This window comes from Podarcis raffonei, chromosome 16 (assembly GCF_027172205.1).
Source record: "Podarcis raffonei isolate rPodRaf1 chromosome 16, rPodRaf1.pri, whole genome shotgun sequence".
Taxonomy (NCBI): domain Eukaryota; kingdom Metazoa; phylum Chordata; class Lepidosauria; order Squamata; family Lacertidae; genus Podarcis; species Podarcis raffonei.
In genome coordinates, this window is record NC_070617.1 from 11,663,104 (window position 1) to 11,676,593 (window position 13,490).

A 13,490-nucleotide genomic window follows, 5' to 3' on the forward strand; every position below is an offset into this window, starting at 1 on the left:
TATTTACAGCTGTAAACATAGGTTACGGTATCTTTCAACCTTTTCTGACATGGGACTCATCTTTAACCAAAACAAGCAGGCAAGAATTTTATTTTTCTTTTCACCATAGATATATGGGGGTAATACTGCTGATGCTCATTTATTTTATTGCGACCCACCTGAGACCAGCTTGTGAGCTGGTAGTGGGCTCAGACTCAGCAATTAAAGACTAATGAATAATCTGTGGATACTAGCAGGCTGAGGCTTGAGGGCCACAGACAATGCTGTGAAGAGGATTGGGCTGTGGGTTTTGGGTACATTACCATAACTTGCACCCTTTTCCACAAGAAGTGGGATGTATATGAATTGTTCCTGCAAAAGAAACTCTTGAATGCATGTAAAGAGTTGTTAACACGTTGAGTTTTGGTACTTGTCTCTACAGTGCCTGCCTATGTACCCTTCACACATGATACTCAAATGTGCTTCTTGTTACTGCCAAGCTTCATTTAATTATTTTGTGAATTAGGTATTTAAAAATACAATCTGTGAAATCCCTTGGAATTTCAAAACCCTTCAAAAAGGATGGGGAGAACCTTTGCTGGGAGCTCTCCAGATGTTGGACTCCCGACTCCCATGAGCCCCCAAGACTAATGGGGAAGGATGATGGGAGTTGTAGTTCAGCAGCAACTGGAGGGCTACAAGGTCCCCAGCCCTGCAGTAAAATGACAAAGGAGTACAGGACAGTTTAATATACCTTCTGGCTTGCACTCTTGATAAAGAGTTGAGGAATGAGGTTATCGCCCCTCTTTTATTCCATTTCTGGTCGCCCAGCCACTGCCACAGTGTCCTTTCTCTTGTCAGATCAAGATGAGCAGGTGACAGCAAAGGTTGCCAGGTTTTTAGCTGGGGCAATTAGAATAAGATCCAGTAGTTGACTATTGATTCAAAACCCTAAAATGCATTTTATATAGTCGACTTTTTATTTCTTTTCTTTGTATATCGCGTTGCTGTTTTATTGCTATGACCGATGGCTGACGCAAATAAAGATTGGTTCATTCATTCATTCATTCATATGCTCCCAGCAGTCCTAAACAGGAAAAGAAATAGGAATTATCACACCCAGCCATCCCTTTTAAGTAAAGCTCCCCTTTACTTGTGTGTCCGGGCCCCCCCCCCGATTTCCACCTCCCCTTTAATCACCCTCTAAAAAATACCGCCGACAGCATCCCTCTCCCCTCCCCAACTTCCTCTTCCCCGTAACCCACTTATTTACATTCCCGCCCCCTCCTCCTCCCCGGCTCACAACACGCCCTATTTCCTCGCGGCTTTCCCTTTAAGCTGCCTCCCCTGACGCAATGCAGGTGAGGCTAGGCCAATGGGACGTCGGGCGGCGGCGCACGTGACTGCGGAGGGGGCGGGCCCGGGGGTTATTTAAAGGGCCGCCTTTCCTATCGCTGCGGCCGCGGTTGCCGGGGGCTCGTCGGAGGGAGGGGAATGCGCGTGCGCGCGGGGCCCGGGAAGTAACGTTAGGCGCTTGCCGTTAGAGCAGAAGAAGGAGAGGAAGAGGAGGAAGAGGGCGAGCGAGAGCGCTTGCGCGAGCGGGGCAACGGCGACAACTCAGCCCCGGGTGGAGGGAGACGGACGCCAGCCAGGAGCCGAGAGGTCGCAGCGCCGCTTCCCCTCCCCCACGTCACCATGGTGAGCGAGGGAGGGAGGGGGCTTAAATGGGGAGGGGGCGAAGCGTGAGGTCATGTGAGGAGGGGGGGTCTCGACCTGCCCCCCCCGCAGTGTGGCGTCTTAAGGAGGGAAGGGGTCAGGCCCCTTTTCTCAATGGAGGTCTATATGGGGAAGGGACCCTCTCCAAAATGAAAGGGTGTGTGTTGGGGAGGGGTCTTCCATCATGGAGATCTTACGATGGTCAAGTTCAAGATAAATAAGGTTTTTAGGATTCACATCCCCTCCCCCAAATAGGATGTGCGTGGAGTTGGGTTAATAAAAGATTGGGGGGGGTGCTCCAATGTCTGATGGGGAGGGAAGATGGGGGCCTTTGTGGCTTTTATCATATTACTGGGTCACAGGGAGGGGGGCTGGGACATCCCACCAATGATGGCATATTATAGGGTGGAATCTTATGAAGGTGAAGAAGTGGGAGGGGTTCAAAGTGTCTTTCCTCCTCCCACCCCCCATTTTTTTATTTTTACCCATGTTGGGGTTTGAGGAGCTGGAAGTGGATGGGTTAATAGGAGATGGGTGTAGAGGAAGAAAAAGCTGTATATGGCCAGCTTTCTCCTCCCTTTGCAAAGGACCTGGGGGTGATGAAGTCTAAGGGAAATCTTTTAACTTCTCCCCAAAAGCGGGAGGAGTCGAGAAAGGAATCGCCTCAAAAACAGCTGCACCTGTGGAACACCCTCCCCTTAAAAATGAAGGTGGAAGTCTTCTTGGAATGGGCTAGGGGGTGGAGGAGTCCCAAAAGGCCTCATAAAAGTATGCAGTGCTGGCAGAGAGACTTATAAAGGTTGGGATGCTGAGAAGAGGATCCCTTAAATAAGGGGGGATTTGATAAAAGTGTGGATAATGGAATAGTTGGGGGGTTCCTCATATTCCCCCAAAAGTGGGGTGCTCAGCTAAGAAGAGGCAGTTGATAAAAGATGGAGCATTGGGAAGAAAACTCCTGAAGAAGGAGGGTGATGTGACGAGATAATATGATAAAGGGGTTTGCCTGTCTTGAAATGGGAAGAACATAATAATTTGCAAAATTCAGAGCAGGTGGATAGGAAAGGGGGTGCCTTTAAAAGGAGATTCTGTTGTGTGACTAGAAAACCTCATTTTGAGGGCACTTGAACTGCTGAGAAAGAGAAATGATAGTGGACACCTGATGGGGGGAAGAAAAGTCTTGTGTATGCAAGGGGGGTGAGAGTAAGAAGTGGAGGACACACCCTTTGAGGAGTTGTGTGCATGCTTGAGAGAATGACTGTGCTTAAGGCATCTCAAGTTTAAAAATGAGATAATGACAATATATAGACAATGGTATATTTCAAAGTGAGGATGCATAGGAACATTGGACTTTATTGTGAGGAGTGGATAGTAAATCAGTGTTTAAATAATGTGCTCCAGATCATTGGTCCATCTTGCTCAGTGGCTCTCTGGGTTTTCTGGCAGAAGTGCTCCCCAGCCCAGCTTGGAGATGCTGGAGCTCCAACCAGGGACCTTTTGCATGCAAAGGAGGTGCTCTTCCACTGAGCTACAGCCCTTACCTAAGGCCTTGCACAGATTGAGAATGGAAATATAAAGGGAGCAGGGGTGAATCCCAAGACAGAAGATGGGGTTGGGAGATGCAGTATGAGCAGACAGGAGAGAGGATCTATGTGGGTTCTCCCTCTCCCTCATGTGGTTTCCATTAAAGAAAGAATTAGTGGAAAGACAGTTGAGAAACTGGAAAGAGGAGCTTCCCTGAGAGAGGATTAAAAACTCCCCATATGATTATAAAAGGAGAACATTGAAGGGTTTGGTGTGATGTTGGTCACCCACCTTCAGATGAAGAGGAGAGGGGCACATGTTCCCAGGCTCTGTTGTGTCCTCCGACTGTGAAAATGTAGATTGTAGCCTTTTTAGGGCAAAGACCTCCCTCTCTCCTGTTTTTGTGCTTATACTGCTTTGTAAACCACCATAAATGTTGGTTATAAATAGAAAAATGCTAAGAATCTATAGTGGGTTATTGACACAGGAACTTGGAGCACGTGATAAGGAAGGGTTAGGAGAACTTGGTGAGGTGGGAACCATAGGTGGCAGGAGCCCATCCAAGTTTGAAAGCGGGCAGTACAGGATGCGTGGAGAAGAGAGTCAGAGAGGAGCTGGTGGCCTCATGTTGCCCTTCCTGAAGGCTGAAGTTGATGGACTGTACCTTGGGAAGAGCACCTGCTTTGCATGCAGAAGGTCCCAGCCTCAATCTCCAGGAAGGGCAGGAGAGACCCCAAGCTGAAATCCTGATGAACTGCTGACAATCAGTGTTGACAGTCCTGAGCTCGATGGACAAATGGTCCAAGTAAGCATAAGGCAGCTTCCTATATAAGGCAGGCCTGTGGGGGTGTTCTGTTCTTAGTCCATATCACTCCCTCTATTTGGGTTGAGTGCAGATGTGAGTCTTTGGGAGAGAGTGGAGGCAACAACTGCATTGAGTTCAGAAGTTAATGAGTGTGAGTGAGTGTGTGTGTGTATCTGAGAGAGAGAGAAAGAAAGAGAAAGAGAGAAAGAAAAATAAATGGGATGCGGCTGTCATGGACCAGGAAGGTGAGACCTGCAAAACTTACTGATATTCTCTCTCCTCCCCCATCATTCTCCATGGCCTTCCTGCAGGCTGATCAGCTGACAGAGGAGCAAATAGCAGGTGAGAAATTATCTTGCTCCTGGGGACAGGAACATTGGCAGCATCTGTCAAAATCTGAAGGGTTGATGGTACCAGTTGTGTGGCATAAATGCCAAGAGAGGCAGCAATTGGTGCTGGACTTGGTCCTCCATCCAAACTCTTGCTTGGCCCAGAACGTCCTAGCTAAACTCACTGCCTCACAATCTCCCAGCCTTTGCTCCTTTCCTGTGTAAAACAGGAGCATGTGTAATGTCCTTCCTCAAAAGTACTTCTCCGAATACTGCTTGACCTCTACCCTACTGATTTAAACACTTAAAGCTAGCTGAGTGTACCTTGGGGGAGGGAGCATGCTGGTGTAGCTGCGTCCTAAAAAAATGCTATTAAAACAGTACTGGGTGTTTGGGCCCCGGATCTAAAAGGGCTGGTGCATTAGGGCGGTTCTATCCCCCAGCAAGACTTGGATAACCTGCATGGGAGAATACTTGCGTTCTTCCCCCAGACACAGCCTGGGTAGTCCTTCCCCTCTCCATACCTGCCAAGGTGATAACTGGGTTTAGGAGGAGGTTACAAATGTATTCAGCTAGCCCCTTTCCTTTCTGGTTTCCTTTATGAGTTTGGGGGCTGGGACTTGGGTTGGAGGGGGTTATATCTGGCCCTGAGCTATCTCTCTTCTCTGCTTCTCTCAGAGTTCAAAGAGGCCTTCTCCCTCTTTGACAAGGATGGCGATGGCACCATCACCACCAAGGAGCTTGGCACCGTCATGCGCTCCCTGGGGCAGAACCCCACCGAGGCGGAATTGCAAGACATGATCAATGAGGTGGATGCTGATGGTAAGCTGGGCACTCAAGACTCTGGGGACGAGTGGGAAATGGGGTAGTGTTGGAACAGGTATTGGATTGGAACAGTGCTGGAACTGGAGGATTGGCCCTCCAGTTAGAATTGTCTTGTTTCTTTGGTCCACTTACGTGGTGCAGGTGGGAAATTGACACATTTATTTTAGTCTTTGTAACTTGCCCTAGTGAAAAGTCTCAGGTTTGGGTAACAGTAGTTGCATCCTGCAAGATGCATAAGCCCCAATCCTCATTGGTCAGGGCCAAAGTAGAAGATGGAAGTGAACATTTGGAGGCTGCTGGGTCCACAGCAGCCTTTTGGGTGAAAGCGACAACAAGCTGTCCTTGGTGTGCTGTTGAAACCTGGGCAGGAAGGTGAGGAGTTGCCTTCTTGAACTCCCAGGCTGATCTTAGTGGAAGGACAGCCTGGCTTGGTTGCAGGGGTTTGCCACTCTCTGGACTGATTATTCACCTGCCACCCAACTGGGGTCCTGCCCGAGTTGTTTGTGGGTGAACTCCCTTAGCTGCCTTCCCAGCTTGAGGATAATCCAAGTGCAATCATGGAATGTTGTGGCCCCTTCCTAAAGAGAGCAGGGCCTATCCGGCACTTACATGGCCCTTTCCCCTTCTTCCCCTCAGTTACTTGAACACACACCTGAAACTGGGTTTCTCCACCCACTCTGGTGTCTGGCAAAGCCATTGTTGCCCCGTCCAGGGGGAAGAGGAAAGCGTTTCCAGTAGCCATTGCTCCCTTGAAAAGTATTGACCCTGCTAGGCGGGAGGGCAGACCAGCGGACAAGACTTCCATGTTGCTACACAGGTGATCTCAGCAGCAGTTTTTTAGGCACAGCACTAAAGAGCTGACCCTTCTCCAGGGAATGGCACCATCGATTTCCCAGAATTCCTCACCATGATGGCTCGGAAGATGAAGGACACAGACAGCGAGGAGGAGATTCGTGAGGCCTTCCGAGTCTTTGACAAGGTAGGGGGGCTAATTTTGCGACAAAAAGACGTTTGCTAGGATTCTACACAACTTGTTCCCTAGTGGGACTAGTGGCATTCTGCACATGCTCCGCAGCCCTTTTCTCCAGTGGATGGCCTACAGCAAGAGAGATGTTTATCCTAGGTGTGAGGATCTTTTGGCCCTCCAGATGTTGCTGAACTACAACTCCCATCATTGGCAATGCTTGCTGGGGCTGGTGGGAGTTGTAGTTCAGCAACATCAGCCAAAGGTTCTGCTGTATCCCAGCATATGAGACTAATTCCAAGGCCTTGGGAAGGGCTTGGAAAGAGATTTCAAGGAGCCCAAGGGTAGGAATTTTTGAGCTGAACCTGAATGCCAAAAGTTCGTTAGGTCACATCAGTCCTATAGCTAGAACAGTAAAACAACACCAGCTTTCTTGCTGGCTAGCTGCCGTTCTTCCTGGTTGGGATCAACACTTTCACAGAGGTTTTACAGTCTCTCTGCCCTTTTAGCTCTGCCGCCTTGCTTTTCTTTGAAGCAAAATTATTCCAATGATTGGGAAAAGGTTGTACAATAGAAACTGCTGCTTTTTAGCCAGAGATTGAAAATTGCTGAACACTTTTCCTAAGAACTACTGGCGGTAAGTTCCATAGTGGTAAAAGCATTTCCCCTTAGTGTCGGCCATTACGATCCTCCCTCTTCTACTACAGAGGATGGGTTGGTGTCCTACTAGAGAAGCAGTTGGTTCATATGGGGGAACAGTGAAACCAGCAGGCCTGGCTGATGCTCTGTGCAAACTGGGGATGGAGTTTTAAGTGCTTCCTAGGCTCCTTTGTGAAGTGCAGCTTTTCGGTGAGTGCAGTAACATTCCTCACACGTTCAGTCTCATTGAGTCGCTTTGGGTTTTATTCTGGGCGCCAAATAAGCCCTGGGGCGAGAACTCCACTTCCATCTGAATCCAGGCCACTTGGCCAACTGGCTAGGACATGAGGAATCTGTTCCCTAGGTTATCACACACGTTCCTCCTTCCTTCTTTGCAATTTGAGAGAAAATTGTCTGGAGAAAATGTCAAAACAAAACAAATCTGCAAATAGTTAAAGAATAACTTAGAGTCAACTGTAAATTTGTAGAGAGGAGTGGAGAAAGGGTCTCTTCAAGGAAGAAAACATCTTTACAGAGGAATAAAAGTGGAAGGAGAGAGAAAAGGGTTAGAAGCCGTGTAGCTTGTTTGGAGGGTTGTGCTGTGGGTTAAACCACAGAGCCTAGGACTTGCTGATCAGAAGGTCGGTGGTTCGAATCCCCGCAACAGGGTGAGCTCCCGTTGCTTGGTTCCTGATCCTGCCAACCTAGCAGTTCGAAAGCACGTTAAAGTGCAAGTAGATAAATAGGTACCGCTCCAGCGGGAAGGTAAACAGCGTTTCCGTGTGCTGCTCTGGTTTGCCAGAAGCGGCTTGGTCATGCTGCCCACATGACCCGGAAGCTGTACGCCGGCTCCCTCGGCCAATAAAGCGAGATGAGTGCCACAACCCCAGAGTCGGTCACGACTGAACCTAATGGTCAGGGGTCCCTTTACCTTTACCTAGCTTGTTTGAAAGTATTGTTCCATGGCCCAAAGCGGAAAGGATCAATGTCTGAAGTGTGGGAGTTAAGAACATAGGAAGAGCCTTTCTGTTGCATCAGGTCAAAGGTCCACCTGTTCCAGCATCCTGTTCTTACAGTGGCCAGCAAGAAGGACCACCGCACAGCCACATTCTCTCCTTGCATAAATAGTCACATGCATCTGTGCTGCTTCTTGACTCGAAGTGCATTAATTTGCTTTATGGGGAGGATGGACAAGCCTGCCGTGGATGGAGTAATAGGTTATTATGGGTGTCAACGTCCTCTGCCTCTCTCCCTTTCCTGGTTCCACACACAGGATGGCAACGGCTACATCAGTGCTGCGGAGCTGCGTCATGTCATGACCAACTTAGGCGAAAAGCTGACGGATGAAGAAGTTGATGAAATGATCCGGGAAGCTGACATAGATGGGGATGGACAAGTCAATTATGAAGGTGAGGAGGGGAGTTGGATGCAGTGGCACCACAGTCGCCATCCTTTTGGGCAAGTCGTCTTTGTTTCAACGGGTCTTGCTCAGGAATTATGGCCCACATAATTTTCAGCGATTTGTTTAGAAAGATGGACGCTAGAAACTTGTGTAGATCTTTAAAAAAGTCCCAAGAACCTCATTTTTGTTTAAAGTGATGGTTTTGACCTATAAAACCTTACATGGCTCAGGATCTCAATACCTTAAGGACTGCCCCTCCCCATGCAAACCAACCTGGACCCTTCACTTGTCATCTGGGGCCCTTTTCTATATCCCCCTCCCCGAGACCTTCAGAAAGTGACAACACAAGAATAGGCCTTTTCTGTGGTGGCTCCCCACCAGTGGAATGCTCTCCCCAGAGAGGCTTGCCTGGCGCCGTCATTACATATCTTTAGGTGCCAGGTGAAAATATTCCTCTTTACCCAGGCCATCATCCATTAAATAATTTATGACCTGTTAAATGTGGGGGGATTGTTACTATGGTTATTTTCTTATTAAGATGTATGTTATGTTTTATGTTATGTTATGTTCTGCCCCAGGGTCTCTGGATAAAGGGCGGTATATAAATAGAAATAATAATAATGGATAATAATAATAATGATGATGAAAGGGCAGACTCTGGCCCTGGGACAAATAGTGCCCTGGGTGAGAAGAGCCTTCTTTGTGCCCCTCCCCCATGGTCAGTTTTGCAGGGCTACTCACAGGGCTTATGGGGACTTGGGCAGGTGTGGTTTGCCCGTGCTACAGAGACTGATGCGTGTGTGTATGAAGTCGGGGGCCATATGAAACAATTGTTGCATTTCATGACTACATGGGAGAATCCTTGCAACACCTCCTTGCCCGGGGATCAAATTGCCCGAGAGATGTGCTTCAGTTTGTGGGGATAATGGAATAGGGTTTGGCTTGCGCTTCTCCACAGTACCTCCTCCAAATTCCAAACCCCTTCCGGTGGCGCTTCTTTCTGCTTCCCGGAGCTACATCTCTTCTGGTTGTGGTTTGCTGCTGGCCTCCTCTCCGCTGCTCTCGCAGGAAAGCCTTGTGGAGGTTTAGGCCTCTATTCTTCATCACGTTCAGCACACACAATGGCTGGGGCTGCAAGTCCCCCTCCTTGAGCTCCATCGCTCTCTGCAGCTACTAGAAGTAGGCCATTTGTTGGAATGAGGTAACCAGGCCGGCAAAATCCCCCGGGCCCAGAGTAAGGGTAGAATGGTCTCTAATCTCGTTATTGAGCATTTCATTGTGAATATGAGGGTTGGATTCACGATGAGTGCAGTAGCCCAAAAGGAATCTTCAAACGGGAGATCTGTACTTTTGTTGACCCTGCTCATGTATCAGCTGAAGAGTGACTTGAGCAGCTGGAATTTTGCAGGAGTCCATGGGGATACTTGTACATCCTTTACAAGCTACCAGAAGAGGCACTTACTGCCCATTGTGTAGATCTACACAGAGTGCTCACTGATGGCAACCACTCCAACATCAGTGGTGCAGATATTTGTGCTAAGCTGGGTCATCTTTGTCAAATTCTCTCTCCTGGTAGAGATGCCTTGCAAGTTCATCCATAGTACCAAAATGACTGATGTCTTCCCAAACATCTGAGTAGCACTATGAAGTCTCCTGACACTTTCCCCCCTTACCATTGACAGTAGCAAGCACAGCTTTTCAGAATGGAAGCTTATCAAAACATACTTGCTTTCTTTCCGTGCCAAAGTTTTTAAGCTTTTTGGGCAAAATCACAAAAAAGCCGTTTTTGAGCACTGCCATACATCTGGATATGTCTTGGAAAATCCAGACCTATGGCAACCCTAGGTAAGCACTTAAAAAAATAAATCCTTTATTTTTATCTTTTCAAATTCATTGGTAGGAGGATATGTTTGGAAAGGTGCCTGCCTCTTGAATGTCCTGATTTACTTCCCTTTCCTGTCTCCTTTGCTCCTGTAGAGTTTGTACAGATGATGACTGCCAAATAAGAGAAGCAGCGGCCACCCCTTTCCCTTTCCCTGTGCAGAATGGAAGGACTTGTCTGCTTACCATAGAAATCTTCTCCAGCTCCTCCTGTCTGTCTGGCACTCAACGCCTCCATTGATGCTTTAGCGGTTTGTGGCCATTCTCTGCTGTCTCTTCCCCCTCCCTCTTGGTTTACATGCTTGTGCCCGCGGTGGGTACAGCTGGGATGGCAGGAAGCCAATGGAGAGCCCTGGCCAGGAGAAGCGACGCAAGGCCCAACTCCTAGCATTGTGGGTGGCCCAGTGGTGGAGAGGGGCTGCCGTAGTGAAGGCGCCCCTCCACCCTTGGCTCCACCGCTGCCTTGTGCCTGCGCTCCCTCCCTCTCCAAAGGCCACACCCCAGTTAGCGTGTAACCCTTGCATCCATGGACTGTTTTGTTCAGCTGAGTGCCTCCTTCCGCCATCTGCAGTTGTCTTCCTGGGAATATCTGCATATCTTGGGTATATTGTAACTGTTAAACCTCTTAATAATTGCCGTGCCCTACCCCCTCTTCCCTTACCTTCCAGTGGCTTCAGGGAATGATTCTGTTCCATTCCAGTTGGTGTATGGTTTCTTTTTCTTCTTTTGAATAAAGTCTGTGTGTTTCAAAAGGATGGGCCCAGCGTGCTTTGTCTAAAGACAGTTTGCTCCTTCAAGGCAACAGGCTGCTTCATCTATTCCTCTCACCGGCTTGGAAACAGATCTCTGTAGAGATCCCCTTCCCATGCAAAAAGCTCCACAGATGCCTTTTCATTCTTGTCTTCCCAGAAACTAGAGAATAGCATTTTCTCACAAGCTTCCCACCTTGTGTGAATCATCACGGGGGCTGTTTCTGGTTCTCTTTTGGTTGGGGGTGGCTTAAAAATGGGGCAGACAGCCAATGGGGCATTTTAGCCTGTAGGGAGGTTTTATTTGTGCATAAGGGGTGTTTATGATGACCTCAGAGCAGCACCAGATTGGTGGAAGTCAGAAGCTACAGCACACTAGGTGTCCAACATGGGAAAGAGTCCAAAAAGTGGGCAAGGCAAGAGAAGGAAATTCTACACTGGCATACAAAACTGCAAGTGTGGCCACAGGGGCAGACGATGGGGGCTGTAGTTGGATTTCTGGGGCCTAATGAAAGCACAGTCAAGGGATCATCTTGAGTTCTGCATGTTAACCTTGACACATACCCTGTTCCAGGCCTCTTGCACCAAGCTGTGCACATCAAACCAGAGGTTGGGTCTGCTCATCTGGATTTACTGCAGGAATGCATCAACCACACAATTTCCATTTTGCCTTTGAATTATCCTGGGTCCAGTATATATCTATGAAATCAAGTTCAATCTAGCCAGGTTTATCTCATGACTGGTAAGTGCTCCGGTTTTGGCTAAGTGGGCGATTGGACCTTGCTGTTGCATTTGGTGACAACCTCTGTTGCAATTGGAGAGGGAGGCATAGGCTTCCCAGTGCCAAGAGTAAGACAAAACACGTTGGCTTCAGAGGTGATTTTTATTTTCAAATAAAAAATACACAAGGTTTGGTTGCATGGATGAGATGCCCCTGATGGCTGGTTCTTGGCCTTTTGTGCTGCTTAGAGAAGGACTTAAGAATACATTCCCACTCAATCCTCCACCATCTCTTCAGCATAGAGTATGGGGGATATGGCAATTAAGACATACACGCACGCACACACATACATATAAACACAAACATACATGGATACCCAGTTCCCCAAGGAGGGGGTGCCCCCTCCCCAAATGAAGAAAGCTGCCAAGTGCAAAAAACATGAATGAGGGGGAGCAGCTGGCAAGACTCTTTTCGGTAAGCATCTCTGCTACAAATCTAAACTTTTTAAACGGCAGTTATTGTCGTGCTATTCCCAAAAGGGGAAATGTAGTTTTGGTACAGGTGCTGAGAATTCCTTGTTTGAGATCTTTGCAGTTTATTTAAATAGAGTTCCTTAGCTGAGAGTCCACTTAAAACAAGTTAGATGGTTCAAATAAGTCGCGTAGACATATGCCCAGAGTTTCTCTGTTAAACACTGGCCCATTCACACTGGTGATGAAGCAAGAATGAGTTCTCCTGGGAAGAACAGATACGTGTTTCTCATTCGCTCGCTCCCAAAGGGAATGGAAGCAGAAGAGCTGTTTTGGGACCCTCTCCCCATCATACTGTGACCAAAACAAACACATTTTCTCTCCTCTATTTCCTTAAATCAGCAAGAAGCATTTGGGAGTTGCCCAGGAAATACAATTCATCTCCGAAAGAAATTGCACTTTGTCATGCCCAGGAAGGGGGGGAAAGGTTTTTTTGGGAGGGGGAATATTATCTGCGGTTTCACTTTCCTGCCCCTCTATATCAGTTAAAAAGGGGGGTGGGTGTTGATACTTTGTGAAACACAGAAAAGAAAGCATTTGGTTAAATATTTTCCCTTAAGGTGAACACTTTATATTCTAACACCAAAGCTAGATTAGCTATAAATAGTGAGGTGAGAGCAGTTTTCTTCAGCTGTTGAGGATGTAAGGTGATTACTGAGGGAATTCAAGCTAGTTAAGAGGCTGACCTCACTGCATTTCCTGGCTTGAATGGATACAGCTAGTCAATGCATGAAATAGATTCCCAGATTTCCACTTTTTAGGGTTGGCGAGGGAGGAACCTATTATTTCCCTCTCTCTGGCTTCAAAGTTACCAGGTAGTTTACATCTCTAATTGCACTTCCCTTTAAAGTGACTAACAATGCACTCCTATCTATGTCTACTCAGAAGCAAGTGCTATTGTTTCAGTGAGACTTCCTTCTATGTAAATGTGTAAAGGATTGCTGTCTAAACCTAATTCTCCCTTTTCCTGTATTATTTCAGGGCATTCTGGCATCTCATTATTATTTTACTACAATAACATTTTCATTCCAGATTTGATAATTCTAGACAGACATATACACATGCTTTTATATTCATACACTTGCTATATACTAGAATTTCTTAGATCTGGGTCTCAATAATCTTTGAGAGCCTGCTGGGTCAGGCCAAAGCTCTATCTGGTCCAGCATTCTGTTCTCACAGTGGCCAGGCAGTTGCCTATGGGGAACACACAAGCAGGAAGTGAGGACAGCCTCTTTTCCCTCCCATTTTTCAGAAGCATGGTGCCTTTGAGCCGGGGAGGTAGTACATAGGCACTAGGACTAATAGCCATGGATAGCCTTGTCCCCCTTTAAAGCCATCCAAATTGGTGGCCATCAACTATGGCTGTGAGTTCCATAGTTAATTACGCACCTTTTAAATAATTCCTCCCTTTTATCTCTTCTGAATC

The 13,490-nt window shown here is 47.5% G+C and overlaps 1 protein-coding gene and 1 long non-coding RNA gene across 2 annotated transcripts; both read left to right on the plus strand.

The window, feature by feature from the left end:
• Nucleotides 1-1,422: 1,422 nt before the first annotated feature.
• Nucleotides 1,423-10,813, plus strand: LOC128403314 (calmodulin-1). The gene is made up of 6 exons (XM_053367996.1): nucleotides 1,423-1,677; nucleotides 4,333-4,363; nucleotides 5,029-5,172; nucleotides 6,048-6,154; nucleotides 8,052-8,187; nucleotides 10,158-10,813. The coding sequence occupies exons 1-6, from the start codon at nucleotides 1,675-1,677 to the stop codon at nucleotides 10,184-10,186; spliced, it is 450 nt and encodes a 149-aa protein (XP_053223971.1). The 5' UTR covers nucleotides 1,423-1,674; the 3' UTR covers nucleotides 10,187-10,813.
• LOC128403319 (uncharacterized) lies at nucleotides 1,685-2,861 on the plus strand. Its single transcript, XR_008327930.1, has 2 exons — nucleotides 1,685-2,544; nucleotides 2,660-2,861. It is a non-coding gene; the product is annotated as an uncharacterized LOC128403319 (long non-coding RNA).
• Nucleotides 10,814-13,490: the final 2,677 nt, after the last annotated feature.